Here is a 22,046-nt window from a genome sequence, read left to right as displayed (position 1 = left end):
ACGATTCTACTTTTTAACAATATATTGAAATCAACTATATATTTTATGTACAGGTACGAGTATGTACATATTTTAGACTAGAAAATGTAAGCATTTTATCTTTTATTGCGACCATTTTATCTCAAGAATTTAAAGAGAAAATCAATAACTAAATGGACATATAATTTAGTTAGTCTTCAATACTATACTTTCATTTAATTAAAAAAAAAGTTGGCAACATTTATTTGCATGAAAAAATCTTGCCGAACCTTGTTATACGGGAAGTCCCTAACGTTTCCATGATACTATAACACACGTGTCTAAACTTTTCTATTCTCTTTTAGGTCAAATTCCAATTTTCTCTGAGGTTATATTGAACATTTCGCAATTAGTAATAGTCTGTTTGAACATTATAGTCCAACTCCGACAGATACTTTATTTAATTTGATCAATAAATTGAATACGTTTACAACACCATTGCTTATAAGTATTATTTTTAAGCTATCTTATTTATTTATTGTAGAAATAATTTTATCGCAGTCGTCCAGCAAGAAACCTGAAGATGTAGTACCCTGTTGCAACTTGGAACAATCTATGTACCCAATATAATCTGGAAAAATAAAAAAATATCATGGTTAAAAATTGGGAAGGTATATTCTATCGTTCGTTTTTTAATAAAATTAACGAACGATTGGTGATTGAAGAGCTGTTTTCTTATTTCTCCACTAATAGTTTGTCTATATACTTTTTGGATAATACATCAAAAGGACTTCATCATCAGTAAATATATAATGAAATTACCTTTTCAATTTACTTCTCGCTTGTGGTAGTGATTCAGTGCTGTCCTTCAGAATGAATCTTCTAATTCCGAGCATGTAGGAACCAATATAAGATTCCCAATTGAATTGTCCCGGCCAATGAGCGAAAGTGTTCGAATCGCTCGCTACACTTGCTTCATTGTGCAAAGCGGTTAATTCCGATACTCCGAACTGCCATTCATTATTAGCGAAATATTCACCAGTCGCTGCTGCCATTTTGAATCGACGTGCTAATTTCATCATGCTAAATAAAAAAGGATAAATCACATTTAATGTAAAAAAAGGATCATCGTGGTAAATCAATTTCAATCCCTTAAAAAATACTGTATTGTGTCGCTTAACAACTGATGGTGACTTCAAATTTAATTGATAAATTGGGTACCTACTTAGCTTTCCGTAATCAGTCGGTTCTTTCTACCACCAAACAATAAACTTTGAATAGCAAATTTAAAAAATAAATTTTATAACTTTATATTTACAATTATTTAATTATAAATAAGTAAGAAAATAAAGTAATTGTTTTTACAATACTTTTTTCAATAACATACTCACATGGCTTTTCTTCCTTGGGCTCTTAGTAATAAGTCATAGAGAAATGCTGGCAGAAAATGGCAAGTTATTTCCCAGAACGTGTTCATGAATCTGGACTCCGTAAAAGCAAAGTTCGGGTACCACATGACATATCTGTAAAATAAATAAAATTATTACGTATATAGTGTAAAATTATATGTTTAATTATTCCATGTATATATTTAATAAATAATAATAATTTAAAATTATGATTTAATAAAATATATTAAACTAAACTAAAATTAAAATAACAGATATTTTTTATAATCTGTTTTAATTTAAATTAAACATGTAAGTGTATGGTTTGCTTTAAATATATTGTTTATGGTATCGGTATTTTAACTGTTAACACTAAGTCATTTTTTGGAGTTTTCAGTTTCGTACATAGCCGTTGAAATTTGGGATTCATATTGTCAATGACATTTCATATTCATGCATAATTTACAGTTGCTTTCTCTTTTAAATTTTTATTCATTGTTTTTTTCCTAATTAATAACCACGATATTTTTTCGAATATGTATATCCCTATGAGTTCGTCTCGCACTTGATCAATTTTTTTTTTTTATGAAAATTTACACAAGTGTAATAAAAAATAAATCCGCATCTTACATGACATAGGAGAGTAGTCAAATACCTTCTTTTTTACATTCCATCTTTGTTTATTACACTTATTGTAATTACATTACTTTTAATGTTTATATTTATCAATAATTGAAAAAACAAATGAAATGTTTGTAGTTAAGCTTAGCTTTAAATTTTTAGTAAAATTGTTAATATTTACTTCGTAGGATTCTCTCTGGCCCATTTAACACAGAGCTTCGTAAAATAACCCCATTGCAGAGGGTTGATTGATCCGGAGGTAACATTATAGACGGGACAACGGCCTGGTCTGAAAAACAAACACAAAAAAATTAGGGACGTACAGTATAGGTACATGCATAAACTAATTAAATATTCATAAACAAATAAAAAAAAAACGCGTTGTCAATGTTATTTGTAATTTGGTAAAAATCATTTAACAAGTCTAATAAGCTGACCTAGTCACCTTCAGTGACTCTATTCTGTAAGAAATCACTTCAAAACTCACTCGTTAAATGTTAAAAGCCGACTTACGGTAATACGCCATTTTGATACGTGTTTATTATAGAGAATGTCGCATATCACTAGTTTCACGATCGTGTTCTGCGGTAAGTTTCGAGTTTGTTCTTACAGAATAGCTCCGCTTTACTCTATACGATAAATCGTAATACGATAGAAATATAAATAAAGAAGCCAGCTTAATTTGTTGAAGAAAACTTGAAGAACAGGTAACACGTACTTTTTTGAGCCTTGTCTCCACGCGGCTACTATGCAGCTGTTGACAACAATATCAACCGGTACTAGATCCACCACATACCGTTCCCGACAGTACCCCGAGCGGTAGGTACCTCGAGATATTTCCATAATTATGCCTGGAAATAATATCATTATTAGAATTAATTCAAACTTGTGCACGCGCACCGATTGTTATAGTTACATGGTGGAATAAATTGAAAAATAAATATTTTACCACCAAACAATATAGAAAAACAATACAGTGTTGCTGTGTCCCAGTTCGAAGGATGAGTGAGCCAACGTAGCTACAGACATAAAGGACATAACATCGTAGTTCCCAAGGTTCCTGGCTTATCGGTTATCTAAGGGATGGTTGCCAATGGACGTGGCTAACAATTGGGCAGCATATTCGCCAGTTTATCTACTATTAATTAATGATATTAATTATATCAGCCAAAAAACGGTATAATATCCATAGCACAGGAATGCCTTTGCCCAGTTGAAGGATATTTCATAATAATAGTAGCAAAGCCCCATTTTAAGGAATCACTAATATTCCTGTACCCCTCGAACTATGCTAAAACTTGTCCTAGGAGTGGCCACGACAGTAGCCCGAAGAGTCAGGATCGAATCTGCGGCTCTTTACCGTCGGTCCATTTAAACATGGTTAATTAATTTGGTTAGGTTAATTATTTAATTATATATTTAATTATTCTTATTTACCTGTGACGCCGTACACATTATCGATCCATCCAGGGAATGGCTCCTGGAAAGCAGCAGTCACTGAAAATAAAAAATGTTAAGTTCTGTTTTGAGAGGACAGACAGAATATTCGCAGGAGCTATTTTATTTAAAAGTAGGTTAAATATATGTATATTTGACTACTTTATAATAAAACAGATTTTTGGTATATTTGCGTCCCTAAATCGTTCTGTCGATTGTGAGAACTTTGGTGAGGTGTTTTGCCTACTCTTGAAGGTTCTTGGTTCGTAATTACTTTGACCTATTTCGATCTTCAATATAAATATTTTATGTAGCCTTATTGTATTCGTGCTAGCCTACTGGCTCGTTTTCGTCTTCTTTTACTGAAGAACCTATATATTATTAATATATATCAAATCAATTTTATTCAAGTAAACTTCACAATGAAGCGTTTTTGAATCGTCGATATTTAAACACTACCACCGTTTCGGAAAGCAGCTTCCAGCGAGAAGAAACGGCAAGAAACTCGCATAGTTGCTCTTTTAAAATAGACAGATTTACAATCTATAATACATCTATCTATAAATCATATATCTTTACAATATATTGGTTTAAATTTCATTTAAAATATTGTCTATGGTCACGGTGTTTATGAAACTAAAATATTCTTAACCTTTTATTACAATATACTTTATTTAGTTGTAACTCGCGGCTTCGTTCGCGTTTTGGGATTGCAGATTGCTGGTCAGGTGCTGGGCATAAAAAAGTAGCCTAAGTCCTTTCTTGGGGTTCAAGCTCGATTCACGACAAATTTGATTAAATTCGCTTCAATTGTTTCGGTTTCATGGAAGAGCAACCGACAGACAGAATTACTTTCACTTCAGGAACATTTTGAGTTTTTCTTTCTTTATTTTTAGAAAGAAAAACTCAAAATTATTTTAGAATACTGATTTTATAATATAGAGGATTCAGGCTCTCTAAGAATCCAAGAATAAATATTAAAAAAAAAAAGTAAAATGTTTTGCTTTCCCCCAATGAACATAATTACAATTGAATAGTTTGCATTTAGTAATTATATGTTTATTTCGATATATAGCGCACTGGATTTACTAGGTTTACGCTCATTATATGATAAAGCAGCTGTGCCCGCGACTTCGTGCGCTTTTGAATTCAATAAAAAAGCGTGACTTTATTATTATGTTACATATAATCCTAAAATAAAAGTAGCCTAAGTTACTCCTTATTACATCAGCTATCTGCCAGTGAAAGTCCCGTCAAAATCGGTCCAGCCGTTCCAGAGATTAGCCGGAACAAACAGACAGACAGAGAGACAAAAATTGTAAAAAATGTTATTTAGGTATATGTACCGTGTATACATACATATGCATTTAGTAAAACGCGGTTATTTTAATATTACAAACAGACACTCCAATTTTATTATATGTATAGATTAGTTTTTCCTCGTCTCACTATAACATAGTATTCATATACAGTAGAAGCCGACCATAATAGAACCATAAAGATGGAAATTTAAATAACATCAAATAATTGAACTCACATCCTACATTGTTGTACGCAATCGCCTTATTTTCCTTCTACTATTATCCTTATAATATTCATTTTAGTATTCCGTAACAGAAAACAATTTGCTGGTTTGGAAATGATGACAAGACTTTTGATAATAATTCGCACTGGACGCTTGCAATTTGGCCCATAGAATAAAATAAATAAATAAATAAATATTGGACAACATCACATACATTACTCTGATCCCAATGTAAGTAGCTAAAGCACTTGTGTTATGGCAAATCAGAAGTAACGACGGTACCACATACACCCAGACCCAAGACAATATAGAAAATTAATGAACTTTTTCTACATCGACTCGGCCGGGAATCGAACCCGGGACCTCGGAGTGGCGTACCCATGAAAACCGGTGTACACCCTACTCAACTACGGAGGTCATCAATAATTTCTTTAAAACGAGAGAAAGAGATAGAAAATTCTCATAAGTAATAACGTCTACTACGCCACTCGCCTATCCTTAATCGAAGTTAAATAATTTATTAGTAGAATTTACAGCACAAATTAAACCCTTAATAATTCATAAGAGAACATCGTAACCTTTGATATTGAATGAACTGTATTTGTAGTTTCATTTTTCAAAATGTGTGTTTGAATGTTTGGTTCTTCCTATAAGTAAACATACATTTAAAATTAATACGTTAATTTGAGTTGCAACGAATAATATATATTTTCAAAAATCCCCTTTCAGCAAACGTTATAAAATAAAGCCATGTTCGAAATTCAAATATCAAACGATTTAAGTACGGATAGATTATTCGGATATTTCCCTAACATTCAATTGTTTTTAATATTATCGAAAACTGGATTCAAAATTCGAACAAATATTGCAATCACAGTTTAAAATGTTAAAATCGATTCCATGGAGGTAGTCAAAGTATTTTCCATAAGTATTCACACAAATAAAGACTTGACGTGAGTGTGTATAATAATATGTACATGCATGTATGTGTGGGTGAACGTTATTATATATACGGAGTATCTAATGAGTTTGAGAACGGACAAGTGCGACGAATGAAAAAATCGATACACGATGAATATTTAAGGGAATGTACGTCACATAATAGATATTCCCTAGACATAGGTATTTTTTTTTATTAAAATTCGAAAAATAATAACTCTTTTATCGAGATGTCTGTGTATGATTTATTTTAGTGACTGATTAAAAAAAAAAGATATAAAAAACACGGCTGGTGTCGTGGGTCACCTAGTTGATACGACTTGACAATCACAAAAATATTAAAAAAACCCGTGTGAATTAAAAAAAAAAGTTTATCTAATATTATATAAAGCCATGTACAAAAGAAAGAGACGGGGAAAAAGAGAGAGACAGAGGGATAGGCCGCCTGGACGCTTTACATGACAATGAATTGCTTATTAATTCCTTACATGACAATCATTGTCAGTTGACTCTACTGTAAACTACGTACAAGAACTTCGGTCCAAAATTCGTTGATCGTTTTTATGATCTTCTAATGGAAAATTCATGAGATAATTGACGCTGTGTACAAGGCCGCCTGGTACCACCCCATTTTTACATGTCCTTTTTCAAAAGAGCTATAATTAATATTGTTGTGATCCAGTTTTTAGGGTGTGTGAGCCAGTATTACTACCCGCACAACGGACATAACATCTTAGTACCCAACTTTGCTGATGTTTTGTACATATTTCTTACAGTGACAATTTCTATAATTGTGGTCACTAATTACCGTCAGGTGGCCCATTAACATTTTAACATTAACAGTCTGTAAATTTCCCACTGCTAAGCTAAGGCCTCCTCTCCCTTTGAGAAGCTTTGGCAAGCAAGCAAATTCCACCACGCTGCTTAAATGCGTATTGACACATGTGGCAGAATTTCATTGAAATTAGACACATGCAGGTTTCCTCACGATGTTTTCCTTCACTGTCGAGCACGAGATGAATTATAAACACAAATTAAGTACGTGAAAATTCAGTGATGCTTGCCTGGGCTTGAACCCGAAATGATCGGTTAAGATGCACGCGTTCTAACCACTGGGCCATCTCGGCTCTCGGCCTGAGTAATTTTTGTATCCTGATCATTTAAATAATAATGAAACAAATAATACTTGAGTTAAGTTAAGCTTAGTTAAGAAGTACAAATTTTCGTCTTTTAATTTCATTTCAAATCTTAAATAAATTCAATGAACACATGTCATTTAAATTAAGATATGCAAAAAAAAAAACTTTAGCCAACATTTAGTGTTAGATAATATTTGGTATTATTATGGGGGGAAGAGAGGGGGTGGATAGAGAGTTAATCACGTCCTTGACGTTTCAAAGTCAATCGTTTACTCGTAATAATATCATTTTATTTTTTACGCTCAATAATTTGAAGGCAACGAATATAATTATTGTTAATTTGGATGGTATTAGGCTTTAATTTAATCACCAGTTTTGGTTGAATATAAAGGCGCTTTCACACTCAGTGCTCCAAAGGGTTGTAATGATCTTGCGTCTGATTAATTTTCACGGCATATATCATATTACAGATAAATTGACAGACGAATATTGTTAAATACACGCAAAGTACACGAACACGTCGTCACACCAAGAACACAGGTAATTATGAACGATGACAGCACGCTTCGTTACGTTGCCCAAGAGTGCACCTGAAGGTGTACATATTCAATAGGCATATTATAGGCAATCATTTCATTCGCTCTGTCTTATCTTAGGCTATCATAAAGGAAAGGAAGTTCTAATCGAGTGTCAAACTAACTGGTAGTTGGTTGAGAGGAATTAATTCAGTAATAACAGCATTCCCAAGTACTATTAGCATTAAAAAGGCGGGCAACCGTGAAAGTCGGTCAATATTTTGACAATGCATAAAGTACTCTGTACAGTATAAAATTTTTAGTACCGTTATGGTCATACGCTATAATTAATCTTTAGATAAAGCGTCTCTTCCTTGATGATCAAGTTCTCTGAGTTTTTCTAGATGGAAAACATATTGAACACAATATCCAATGATTGCGAACAAAATGAAGGATTCTTTCATATCTTTTTTCATCTATATACTTACCGATAGATGGTCGAACAATGCAGACGGGCAGTTCCGTATGGCTGTACACGATCGACTCCGCAAGGGCCTTTGTCAACGTGTAAGGATTGGGATGGTCACCCTAAGGAGAGAAATATTATAAAATGAATATCAGGTATGAACACGTTAGAAACAACATTATATATTCCACTATTGAGCAGCATTGTTTTAAGGACAACAAGCGGGTGCAAGCTTCTGGTGACATTTCAATGGTAGAAATTCGATGATGCAAGAATTTATCACACTCGGTGAGGCATCCCCTGACGCCCAGGCTCTTGGTTTATTTGCTTTATTTATTTAAAATAGGAAGGTGGGCGAGAAAATTTTTCATAGGGTCATCATCGCCCATAGACATTCCTTACAACACAAATGCACCACTAATCTTGAAGAGTTAAGTCCTTTTTGCCTATTGATGTGCTCTCCATTTAAATCGGAATACAAGTATTGTTGTGTTCCGGTGTTCTAAATATCTTATGAGTAGCTTCCCACACAGGCTTGCACAAAGCCCCACAACCTAGTAATTGCTACATTTTTACTAGGTATGTTATTTAAAGTTATGAAGGTCACTTCAATTCAATTTAGTTAGTATTAGTTCATTTGAAAGGTTCATTCAGCCGAAACAATTTCCTTGTTTTCTAATCTATAGTCGAAATAAGTCTTTAAATCTAAAACATTCTATAACCTTGTGTGGAATTTTTGTACGTATTTTCACTTTTTACCAATATACATACCAATACGGCCCAATGAGTTGAGCTTGGATCATTTATAAAAGACAGGTGACCCATTCCTGTTTTTATTTATTTAATTTCTATTTATAGTCCAGTCAATAAAGCCCAAAATCCCTAACAAATTCGTAACTCGGCGAAATTTTGTGGGTTTGTTTAGTAAGGTAAAATAACTTACCGTGTGATTTTGCAGCGTCGTGGGTTGAAGGAAAAGGGTTGAAAAGGGCTAAAAAGCGTTTTTTGTTAATACCATTGTTAAAAAAATTAGTAACACGCTGCAAATTTGCAATTATCATGTTTATACGGCTAATAAATACGGCTTTTCATATTTTTAATAATAAATGTTAACCCGTGTTACAGCGAGTAGAATGAAATACCAGGGCTTAAATAAAAGCCGTCGGCAATAAATTGGACCGGATATTTTGTCCAAAATCTTCGTTTCAAGGCCGGAAATTACTACGAGTTTAAAACATGACAACTTTTACGGCATTTATCGGCATTGCCTCGCTTGTTCCGCAGGCGCTGTTTTCGACTGCGTTCATCTAGCTTAGTTTAGTATTGAAAAAAAAACCGAAGAGGCTGTACACATAAATATTTGTCAGGACACGACCATTTAAAGTCAAATATGTCCAATTGAAGCACCTGGCAACGTCATGCAAGCTCCTAAACCTCCTTTTTAATTGGAAAATAGGAAATTACAGCATGGTTACATTTACCTTTTCTATTACTTTTGTTACCTGTAAGGATTCAGCAATTATATCCAAGGTAGCCGCTGGCAGCATTTTTGTACACCTGACAATGCTCTCTGGATCATATGGCGGTGGATAAACTCTTTCTTCTATGTGACTCCTCGGGGCATTGCTGTATGCTGTTGATACATGAACTAGAGCCTGCAAAGAGAAATAGTGTTAAAAAACTTAATATTGCCAGTTGATATTTGTACCCGAATATTATGGAAAGTAAAGGTGCTGGTCTGCGGGGAGGATGTATGTAATAGTGTCCTCGCTAACCCTACATCAGAACCAGCGCAATTTTTGTACAAATTAGTGGATGGTCTTTTTAAGAATATATGTAATTAAGCAACTAATAAAGTTTAATGTTCTGTCAGCACTATGAGGCAGACATTTTCTTGAAGAAAAATACCCTCTTTAAAATAAACAATAAAAAAGGTACTGGTCTTTATTAAAAAATATCTCTTAAAACTACCTTTGCAGTTAACATGGTATAATATAAATAAATTAATAATGACAAATAAAACAATTTTATTGATTTGGTGTTGACTGATGTTAAATATATTGGGATAGAAATTTCAAATATAAACCAAATACAGTAAGCATTTTTTCCCAGTGTGATCTTTTACCTTCAGAACAGGCATATCTCCTGCCAATTTCAGCAGAGTTGATGTTCCTTGAACATTCAAACCAGCAGCCGCGTGTAAAGGCTCGGTGAACTTCACCGTTGCTGCTGAGTGGAACACGGTGTGGCAGCGTTTTAGCAGCAACTGCTGCTCAGAACTAACTCCCAAGTTAGGAGCAGATACATCACCGGTTATGGGATACAGCTTGCTCAAACGTTCAGGCCATCGTGCCCGGATACGGTCGAAAACCTGTTGAATATTTTGGGTCATTTTTTTCGAAATGCGATCGAAAATGACTTCTTAAAAACAAAACAAACAAAAACAAAAGTATAATATAAAAAATTATCAAATCTCCTTTATCAAGTGGAGCTGAACATACCTGATTCTTCAAAAGTTCCTTATACCTTTGTTCCACAGATAGACCTCTCTTAGGCCTCATCAGAACGTATATAGTGTCGATTCCGGGACAGCTTCTGAGGAGTTTCTCCAACAGTGCCTTTCCAACGAAACCCGTACCACCAGTGACTAGGATAACGGAGTCTTGAAAATAATCAGCTATCTTTTCGTCTTGATTATTACAGTTCATTGGATCTTTAAGGTCATTGAAATTTGGCAACGTCGGGTCGTTGCCGTTGAGGCACTCCATGTTTTTCCTGGATTAGTAAAGTTTTGCGTGATATTTGGAAGAATATAAACTCACGACAAACTCGAGATATAAGAGATACTTACAGATTTTCTATGTTTTCACACATTTTTTTGGCTTTTTTTTTTTTTGGTAACGGCTAAATTGTTTCTTCCACAATATTAGGATCTGTAACAATGGTTGGAATTTATTATTTACTAGCTGTGCCTTTGACTTCGTTCGCGTTTGAATTGAACAAAAAAGGTATTTGTTCAGTTCACAGATTTTACTATAACTTATTAATTCTATGTTATGTATGTAGGCAGCTTTGTGATATTAAATCGTTGGTGAGAGGCAGACGTGACGGCAGATTGGTGGCATGCGCGAGGCGGGTCGGCAAATGGCCCACCTGATGTTAAGTGGTCACCACCGTACATAGCCATTAGCGGTGTTAGAAATGTTAACCATCCCTTACTTCTCCACTGCGCCACCAACCTTGGCAACTAAGATGTGATGTCCTTTGTGCCTGTAGTTATACTGGCTCACTCCCCCTTCGAATCGGAACATACCAAGTATCAATATAATATATTACAAGTATTACAAGTATATAAGTAATTACAAGTATTAATATAATTTTAGACTATTTGTAAATTAGTTACGTATAAAATTTTCTTTCATTCTTCAAATATACTAGTACATTCAAAAGTATGAATCATTATTGTTATTTCCTGTGTATTTACACCAAACTAACTTTCCAACCGGATCGCAGCGGTACGAAGTATCGATGTTTAGTTGTTAAATAACGGATAAGTTGGATGGCCGGTAGGTGGTCAGGCGGTTTGCAATAATTCCTACTATACCAAGACATTTATATAGACAGCTATCCGTCACCTCACACGGTTACAATAAGGGTCTACATACAAATTTTAGATTGACAAACACAAAAATGCCCTTGATTTTTTCGAGCTAGGACAACTTAAATTCTCGGCTACTATAATATGCATGCTTTTATACATTTAAATCACCTCTTGAATCACTCTGTCTATTTATGGAAACTGCATTAAAATTCGTTGCGAAGTTTAAAAGATCTAAGCGCAGAGACGACGGGAAGCGATTTTGTTTTATATTACGTAAAGATTTGATTATTAAGTATAAAATAGTTGCTAGTCAATATATTACTTTTAGGCTCATGTCTCCTGTCCCTCCGGAAAGGTTTGGATACATATGGGACCGAATTTCATTGAAGTTAGACAGGTATGATGCTTCCCTTCACCGCCGAGCAGTTGAATCTATACATATAATAAAATTGGAGTGTCTGTTTGTAATATTAAAATAACCTATTTTTACTAAATGCATATGTATGTATACACGGTACATATACCTAAATAACATTTTTTACAATTTTTGTCTGTCTGTCTGTTTGTTCCGGCTAATACTTTTATTTTAGAATTATATATAGAATAAAAATAAAATCGCGCTACAATATCCAAATAACTTAAATTCAAACAACGCGCACGAAGTCGCGGGCACAGCTAGTTATAAATATAAATTAAGCATGTAAATTCTGTGTTGCCTCCTTAAGTTTGAACCCGCAGTTATCGGTTAAGATGCACGCGTTCGATCCAATGGGCGGCTCTACATATGTGGCATAATTATTTTGTTGTGTTTTAAAATTAAAATTATGCTATATAAAAAATACTTTACCATAATAAAGAGTACGTATATTACTTATTTTTTAATCTATGTATCCTTTTTAAGCCCCGCGGGCGATAAAAACTGACACCTTACCTGACCACCAATCCTGAAAATGCGAGCGAGGCTACGGGCGATAACTAGTATTAAATAAACATATCTTTCCAACAAGAAACTTATAATTTATCATCGAAAGATGCTTTAAGGAATGATTTTTCACGCCTTAAGTGATCACAATCCTGCAATTATTGCACAGTGGTATATTGATTTTCATTATTGGAGTATTCGGCCTTGTGCAAGCCCGTCTGGGTAGGTACCACCCACTCATCAGATATTCTACCGCGAAACAACAGTACTCAGTATTGTTGTGTTCCGGTTTGAATGGTGACTGAGCCAGTGTAACTACAGGCACAATGGACGTAACATCTTAATGCCCAAGGTTGGTGGTGCATTGGCCATGTAAGGAATGGTTAATATGTCTTACAGTTCCAATGTCTATGGCCGGTAGTGACAACTAACCATCAGGTATCAGGCCCAAAAAAACACCTTAAATTATAAATCGGTGTTATAATAGCATTAATACGTCAAGAAGTTAAGTAACGAAAACATTTTAAAGACATTGCAACAGACGCTGGATCCGCTGTCCGGCTTACGTAATTCTATTATGACTTTTATTTAAGACCGTTTTGTATATTTACCTTGACTTAAATATATCGAAAGTGGGTATGTAGAATCGTGTTATATAACAGTTCGAAATTTTTTTTAATTCTAAATATAGGTATATTTTTCATATTGTTTTCTTGGCGGATTTTGTAGGTACGGAACTTTGGAAAACATTGAACTATTAGTAATAATTTTTTTAAGTATATTGATGGAACTTCATATATTATTAAATATGGCCATTGCAATAATTTTCTTGTAAATTTTCAATGTAAATATCTTTAAAATTACACAATGGATTTTGATGCGGTTTTTTTAATAGATAGATTGATTCAAGGATAAGTTTATACCTATGTAAAAATGTAATATATATACAGGGTTATTGGTAATTCCACGTATTTCCGTTAGGAGGTAATGGGGTGACTATTTGTGATCATTTTAACCCCCATATGCATAATGCAAAAGTTAACCATTTTTAAGTTATCACGTTTTTTAGATTTTTTTCAAAATAAGTCAAAAATGCAACTTAATAAATTTATTTAAAAAAAAGTATCAATTAAAATCTATTTTTTTCTTTTGATTTGTAAAAACGATTAAACACTGGTTATTTGTCAATATTAAAATAGTAATTATCCGTCCAAATTTAAAAATGCGAGACGGTTGTCCTATGTCCTATGTCCTAGTTGTTATACATTTTTGGAAAGCTAAGAAAACGGTAATGTTTTTAAAATAATCTGCAGGACAAGTTTCATAACGATTTTTAAGTATTTAAGGCATTTTTGTGGAAAAAATATCAAAATAATATTGAAGAATCTTTTTCCGTCTCGCATTTTTAAATTTGGACGGATAATTACTATTTTAATATTCAAAAATAACCAGTGTTTAATCGTTTTTACAAATCAAAAGAAAAAAATAAATTTTAATTGATATTTTTTTTAAATAAATTTTTTAAGTTGCAATTTTGACTTCTTTTGAAAAAAACTAAAAAACGTAATAACTCAAAAATGGTTCACTTTTGCATCATGCATGTGGGGGTTAAAATGATCACAAATAGTCACCCCTATTAACTCCTAACGGGAATACGTCGAATTACCAATAACCCTGTATATATGCTCAATTTAGTAGAGGAACACTGATAATTTTAGAAGTTTCTGAAGTGTTGTCGAAAATAAACACATTTTTGCGCTTACATTGCATACACTGGCTGAACCTTAGGAGATAGATCAAATAATGTACCACAGTATTGTACACCTTAAAAAGGTCTTTAAAAAAATCCGCGATGGTATATGTCTATCTCTTAGGGATAGACCACAACAAACATTTTTTATCTTATTTTCGAAGCGATTTTAAGCAAGACAATATTAATCCTTATCCAAGTACCTTAAATACATGGTACATTTAATATAGATCAATATGGCCCTTTACAGCATGAATATTGTCGAAAATATTACAGATTTAAAACGCAGGGACATTGCGGTTTGCATTGTCTAATGACTGAAAAATTATGAACGTTGTAAGACATTCTGTAGTATATTTAGTGGCAGCATATGCAACCGTGAGAAGCCGGGGGGAGGGGGCACTAGTGTATAATAAACTAGTATAGTACATAATATAGTATATAATAAACTAGTGTACTAGTCTTAGGAGTTGGTCGTAATATATTAAGCATAAAAAAGTAGATTTTATCTTTTTATGGGGTTCAAAAGATTGAAGCAAGAGCTTTATGCCGAATTTTATCAAAATCGGTTAAGTTTTTTGGTCGTGAAAGAGCGACAGACAGATAGAAAGAAAGTTTGCCATTAATACGTTTGGTGGTAGGTTAGGTGGTGCTTTTTACGAATATATTGATTGTTATAATATCAAAGAGCAAAGTACTAAACCAAAATACAATGTAACCAATTAAACAATTTAAATATTTTCCCCCATTTTGCTGTTTGGCGTTAGAATATGTGATAGATGACACCTACTACCCCTCCCATTTTAGGAGTTCGTCGTCAGTTGGTAGACGTAAAAATCCTATATCCTTCCTAGGAGTTTAAGTTTGCTTCATAAGAAGTTTCATCAAATTCGGTTCAGTGGTTTGGCCATGAAAGAGCGACAGACAGATTACTTTCGCATTTATAATATTGAGATATATTGACAAAGAATTATATAATTAAATCTATATAAAATCTAAATATATAATTTTAATTCATTCACAATTATGATTTTCGATAATTTCACGATAAAAAATTAAAGTTTAAATTTTGAATGAATTACAATAATCTAGATATTTGGAAATTCGTATCAACTCGTAAGGCCCCACGTGTTATATTTGTTCACTAGCTGTGCCCGCGACTTTTTGCGTGTTTTGATTTAATAAAAAAAGTTGTTTTTTTAGTCAACGTTACTACTTATTTCATTAGCTATCTGCCAGTAAAGGTCCCGTCCAGACGTTCCAGAGATTAGCCGAAACAAACAAACAGACAAAAATTGAAATAAATTTTATTTGATTGTTTTTGTAAAAAGCGGTTATTGTAATATTACAAACAGACACTCCGATCTTATTACATTTCTAGAAGATTATAATCAATGTCGCATTGGAAGGTTCGCAAGGTCAGTTTCAAAATTAAATAACCACATCAGACCCGAGAAGAACCGACGGAAAAACGTTAATGGGATTATGTTTCCTATACGTAATGTAACAATACTAGTTTTTGAATCAAAATGCCTGCAGGCGTGTGTTTCCCAAAGCTTGTACTAAAATATTTAGCACAGACGTTCCTTAACGGTTCTTTTATATTTTATCCTGTAGATCCTGTTTTAAAACCGAATATTGCACGAATAACCTTGATGATTCACGCTTCCTTATGTTTTTTATTTCATTTTTTTACATAGATTTGCTGGTCTCCTCATATACTAATATGATTATAAGCCATGAATATAATTACCATATAAAACGTACTATAAAAACAATAAGGGATCAATTACCTCTTATTTATTGTCAGTTTACGTTACCCTAAAATCCAGAGACGAAATCTAAACAAAATATTCTTAATAAGGCTAAATTCAATGTATAGCTAACTGAGGTACCCACTGAGTGGTCAAGACGCGTAAATTTTCATGTGTATAATGAGTTGAATTATAAAAAAAAAACTTAATTTGTTCGGAAAAAAGTTGAATAAACAACATTTGACAGCAAATTGACGCGATATCATTGGTCGAGAGCTTGGTTAATCTATGAAGTTCACTATGAATTTGCGAAAAAATGGCTTTTTGAACGTCGACGAAACTGTTATCGGAAGTAAAATTAAAGTGGAAATAAGGAATTAGGTAGGTGTAATAGTGTTGTATTATAAATAAAGATATATTAATCATAAACTCTTACTTGTGCACAATATACTGAGTTATTAGCCAATCGCATGAAATACGTAAATCTAAGGTTTGTTTGTCATTTTTCTGCTTCATTGGAATAGGCTACATGCATTAGAGCTAAGAATAAGCATCCTTTTGCTCAAAAAGCCTTAGTCCAGGAATGGGATATGTACAGATTGTACTTTTCTTTTTAATTTTCACTACTATTTCGGAAAATTAACTTAAAGATTTCCAAATCACATAGGCACCTAAGCGCTTGTCGTTATGGCTTAAACAAGCGCTCCTGTGTCTGTCTGTGTCTGAGTCTGTCTGTTCTGTAGCGTTCTGGCGATCTTCCTTCCCCCTAAAACCAAGGACACCTCACCCACAGTCCAAGAATTGATTATATCGCAAGGCCGCCAACGCCCTGTTCATAGGTAGACATGAGTTAATATAATTTGATTAATCTGTGGTAAACTATATGACATTTATGTATATAAATACAGAAAGACAGAAAGTTCAGAACATTTTCCAAGTGACGAGCTTTAAAACCATTTTGGAAATAGTACATTATTTACTAACTTTATAGCAATTGATAGAAGTTATCTGGGACGAATTTCGTAGACAAGACAAACTAATAAGGTCCTGAAAACTGACACTTGTATTACATAAAACTAACGCAAGAATCATTATTTTTTAATGTTATCAAAAATCAAAATCGAAATATACATACTTTATTCAAGTAGATTTTTACAAAACTATTTTAAGCGAAACTACCACCGGTTCGGAATGTAGATTAAACCGAGAAGAACCAGCAAGAAACTCAGTAGTTACTCTTTTCCAACGTTCAAAATACAAAGTTGTGTTAGTTAAATATAATATATATATATACAGGGTTATTGGTAATTCCACGTATTCCCGTTAGGACGTGATAGGGGTGACTATTTACGATAATTTTAACCCCCATATGCATGATGCAAAAGTGAACCATTTTTGAGTTCAAAATAGTCGAATTACCAATAACCCTGTATATTTAATATATTGTTAACAATTATCAGATTAGCGTCATCTATTGAAAATTTATTAAACTATATTAGAAACTACGCCAAGCAATAGCAGTTCCAATAAGTTAGAACTGCCAGATTTTACTGTGCGTGACGAACCAAGCGTTAATCGTTATATGTATACATACATAAAACTACATTATTTATTTAAGTTTTGTAATAGTTGAAAACTGGTTAATGGAACATTTTACACAAGCCCCAATTTAAGCACAACAAGCGTCCCTCCAAACGACATTTGAAAGGTCCAATTCTGATTGACAAATACTTGTATCATTGTCGGCAAAGTGCCCCCGATCGGATGACACCTGGATTTTTCCTACGCCCCGCGCCCGGTTTAAGGCGAGTCTAGTTATTGGTTAAGTCTAGTCGCTGGAAATTAATGCGTTTCAGACATGTCCGTGAGCAAATAGACGAATCAATTTGAATGTGACGTGAACATTAATAATCTATACTAAACTATACTATAATATTATAAATGTGAAAGTAACTCTATCTGTCTGTCTGTCTGTCGCTCTTTCACTGCCAAACCAATAAACCGAATTCGAAATTTGGTATGAAGCAAACTTGAACTGCAAGGAAGGACATAGGCTACTTTTTTTTTGTCCAAAATATGACAACCAACCCGTAAAACGCGAGCGAAGCCGCGGCGTACTAACTAACTAATCTGTGATATAGTCTACAGCCGTATATTCCGTCATACATAATTTAGCCCTATTGGTCGGCTATAAAGCCTAAATCCTTCCTCAATAAATGGGCTATTTAATACTGAAAGATATTTTAAATCAGACCAGTAATTCCTAAGATTAGCGCGTTAACCCAAGCGAACAAACTCTTCAGCTTTGTAATATTAGTATTGATATTTATTTTATAATTATTTAAAGGCTGATAGGCAAATTTACCAGCAATGATAAGTCAAACATCCTCAATGCGTCACCAATCTTGGAAACTAAGATGTTATGCCCCTTGTTCCCACATTTATACTCTAGCTCACACCTCTGCAATTGTTGGACTGGTTTTAATGAAACTTTTCAAAGTCTTCAACCAGGGATGTATGGAGTTTCGTAACCGTAACCGGAGCTATCGGATATCCGTAAATGTTATACTTGAAGTCAGTAGCGAATTATATTTTAAAGCTATTAGTTTTCTATTCTATGATTATACCTAATACTGAATAATAGCCTACAAATAAAGTCAAATGAATATCATGCATTTCTTTCTCTTTTATAATTTCTAAATACTGCAATATCCGTAATCGAAATTATCTGAAACAATCGGATAACCAGTAATAACTACGTATCCGTAACCGATACAATTATTCATACATCCGTATCCATATACAGATCCGAAATGACATATCCACAAAATCCCCGCTTTGAAACTGTATCAATATGGTACTTGTACAGCATTATATAGAGCTCAGATCATAAATCAAAATACAGATGGAGCAAGCGGACCATTCAGGACACAGACACTAATGTACTGTGGGTTACAAATATAACAATTAATAAAAGATAGGTTGTCTGTGTCAAATTTCATTGACATTATTACAGGATGCATAAATGTATAATGAATTATTGTTATACGTATGATTGTTGAAAAGTGTAACTACCTACTGATTTTACTACCGGTTCTTCTCGGTAGAATCTACAAGTTTAATATAAAAATGTGTTATTATAAGTATATACTATATTCAAGATACGATTCGTTTTGCTTACGAATGGTAGAATTGTATCTTGTTATTAAACCGTTTCGTAAGTTTTTAAGTTTGAGATCTAATAAGTTATACGATTTCGTTCATCACTCGTAACTCAGAAACGATCGTTTACTGTACAACAACGATTCGTTAAATAACACTGTTTCTATCAATACGAACCCGGAAATAAAATTATTCAATAAAACTAGGTAACTATTTTACTGAATAACATACATTGTTACTTCTTATCATTACTTTGATCTTGCTGTTTGTTGATTCAAACTCAACTCAAACTCAAATTCCTTTATTCAATATAGAAGCATTTCACTTACTTATTGATAGTCAAATTAAACACTAACACCGGATCGGAAAAGGAAACACCCTGACCTGAGAAGAACCGGCGAAAGAGACTAATTGGGTCGTTATTTTTTTTTGTCAAACTTATTAAATACATATTTTGAGTATGAATAGAAACAGCCAGGAGGCGATCGTTTCATTCCCAAGGTGTGCTGTCAATCATAAACTCAATAATTGTATTCTTTCGCACACGAGCGTTCCTTAACAATTTTTTTTAAAATTTCGCAACAGCATTTTGAACGCTTTCTGGGATCTTGTAGAACCGTATACATAGCCCCACAAAAGAGTTACTGACTATGAAGTCGAGTAACAGGAGTAAAAAGTTTGTGTTTGTTCCTTGTACCAATGCTATGGGATTCACCTTTCAATTTTCAAAACCAACTGATGTTAAAATGAAAATGGTTATATTTGAACTCACTTTAGATTTGTAACTATAAAAAATATGAATACGTATTAATATACGTCGTATTTAGAATTTAGATTAACTAAGCAGTTTTATGCAACAGATTTTATAATAATTTTCACTTGTTAAATATAATAATGTATGAATATTTCTAAATCTAAATTTTAACATGCAACCTAAACGCTTATAATTAAAAAAGTATTTATTCAACACAAATTTCCGGCACCAAAAAAAAAAAGTTTTAAAAAAAAATTACTCACCGAAAATATTGGGAAACACCGTAGCCACAAAAAAATTAAAAAAAAAAACTTATATTATTTCATTGTTTACGTCGACTTTACCGCCCTGTGCCGACGTCGGGCTTTCACTACAGGCCGCCGTACACGTAACGACTGTGCAAGACTGTGGAAACATACGGGAAGTAAACGGTGACGGGCGCGCTGCGTTTTATATAACATAATACTTGACGTCTAAATAATTACGAAATTAAATCAAATTAACAATGATATATTTATTACAATAAAACCATTTTAAATGGCGGATGATCAAAATCAAAATATACTTTATTCGAGTAGGCTTTTACAAGCAATTTTGAATCGTCATTTTACAAACTATATTAAGTGAATCTACCACCGGTTCGGAATATAGATTCTACCGAGAAGAACTGGCGAGAAACTCAGTAGTTACTCTTTTTGAACGTGTAAAATACGAAGTTATGTTAGTTGAATACAATTATATATGTCTATAATATATCTTGCCTGCAAGGCATTTATTTAAACTGACATCACCAATGCGTATATTATATATGTAGAGTAGGTACATATATAATTGTATTTGGCTAACATGACTTTGTATTTTAAATGTTGAAAAAGAGTAACTACTGAGTTACTTGCCGGTTCGTCTAGGTAGAATTTACATTTCGAACCGGTGGTAGATTCACTAAATATAGCTTTTGATTTTAATCAATTACGAAAAGCGTGACTTAAAATTTGATTAAGATTTTCCTTGTCTATTTAATTATAGATATTCAATCACGAAGGCTCGCCCCTGCAGTTTAAATTAATATTGACTTAGTGTGTGAGACGATTAAGAGCAAAGATAGAAAAAAATATATAAATTGCATTATGTTTGATAGGTTTTTAATAATTAAATTAACGTAGAGGCGCCTCCGTGATTGAATAGATATATAATCTGATACACTTACTCCTATATTCTTATAAACATCAGAATAATTATTTACATGTTTGAAAAAACTAAAATAAGTATACACAAATGTACCTTAAAATTTCTATATAACTGGTACAATGTCTTGTATAATGTCTATATGACAACAGACTAAGACCCTGAACTCGACAAAAATTTGGCACACAATTTGCTCACTGATTTTGCGCTGTACAGATTTAGAAGAAACACTAAGAACCCGAATATTTAATATCTATCTTTGAAACCACTCTTAAGATGTTTAATTAACATTAATTCTGCCCGCTGTATTCGTAGATGTAGTTTTTTTTATTTAATCCTGCGAATTAGCGTGTCATTCTTTACCATTGATGTTTATTTATTTTTATTTATTTATTTATTGGAAAAGTTACACCATCAACATATCACTAAGCACTTAAAATTAATATCTGTTGGGTAACACACAAAATGATACGTCTTTAAAGGTGTAAACAACATTAATATATATGTATATATAATTCGTTGATAAGCTCACTAATATACATATAAGCTATATAGGGGTAATATCCGGAACTAAAGATCCAATTTGAATTTTATTTTTACTGGAAGAAAGCTACATTTTTCTAGAGTACTGTAGCATATATAGGGTACACCCGTATCCTATAAGTCGGGCCGGGTCGCTAGTTTAACTTAAAAATAACTTTAATTTACAGCTCCTGAGTTAAGCGCATCGAAACATATTCGCTTTATAATATGATATTAAGGTTATTTTTTATTCAAATGTTTAACATAAATACGTAACATCTTAAATTGTTGTCTGTTGTAATTGTCAGTTGAATTGTATAAGCATTTAGTAAATGGCAGAACTGTTAAAAAATTAATGTAACTAAATAAATCGAGTTAGCGTTAACGAGTTAGCGATTAAGGTCATAT

At 33.0% G+C, this 22,046-nt stretch overlaps 1 protein-coding gene across 1 annotated transcript; it reads right to left on the bottom strand.

Annotated features, from left to right (window-relative positions):
• Window positions 1–411: 411 nt before the first annotated feature.
• Window positions 412–20,320, bottom strand: LOC113391717 (putative fatty acyl-CoA reductase CG5065). The gene is made up of 12 exons (XM_026627775.2): window positions 20,195–20,320; window positions 10,840–10,921; window positions 10,490–10,763; window positions 10,114–10,359; window positions 9,491–9,643; window positions 8,011–8,110; window positions 3,405–3,464; window positions 2,686–2,818; window positions 2,149–2,256; window positions 1,350–1,481; window positions 781–1,041; window positions 412–589 (listed from the first exon to the last, which is right to left on the bottom strand). The coding sequence occupies exons 2-12, from the start codon at window positions 10,860–10,862 to the stop codon at window positions 511–513; spliced, it is 1,569 nt and encodes a 522-aa protein (XP_026483560.2). The 5' UTR covers window positions 10,863–10,921; window positions 20,195–20,320; the 3' UTR covers window positions 412–510.
• Window positions 20,321–22,046: the final 1,726 nt, after the last annotated feature.

Source organism: Vanessa tameamea, chromosome 30 (genome assembly GCF_037043105.1).
Source record: "Vanessa tameamea isolate UH-Manoa-2023 chromosome 30, ilVanTame1 primary haplotype, whole genome shotgun sequence".
NCBI lineage: Eukaryota > Metazoa > Arthropoda > Insecta > Lepidoptera > Nymphalidae > Vanessa > Vanessa tameamea.
Note: the sequence above shows the minus strand (reverse complement) of the source record. Positions and strands in the feature narration are given on the sequence as shown.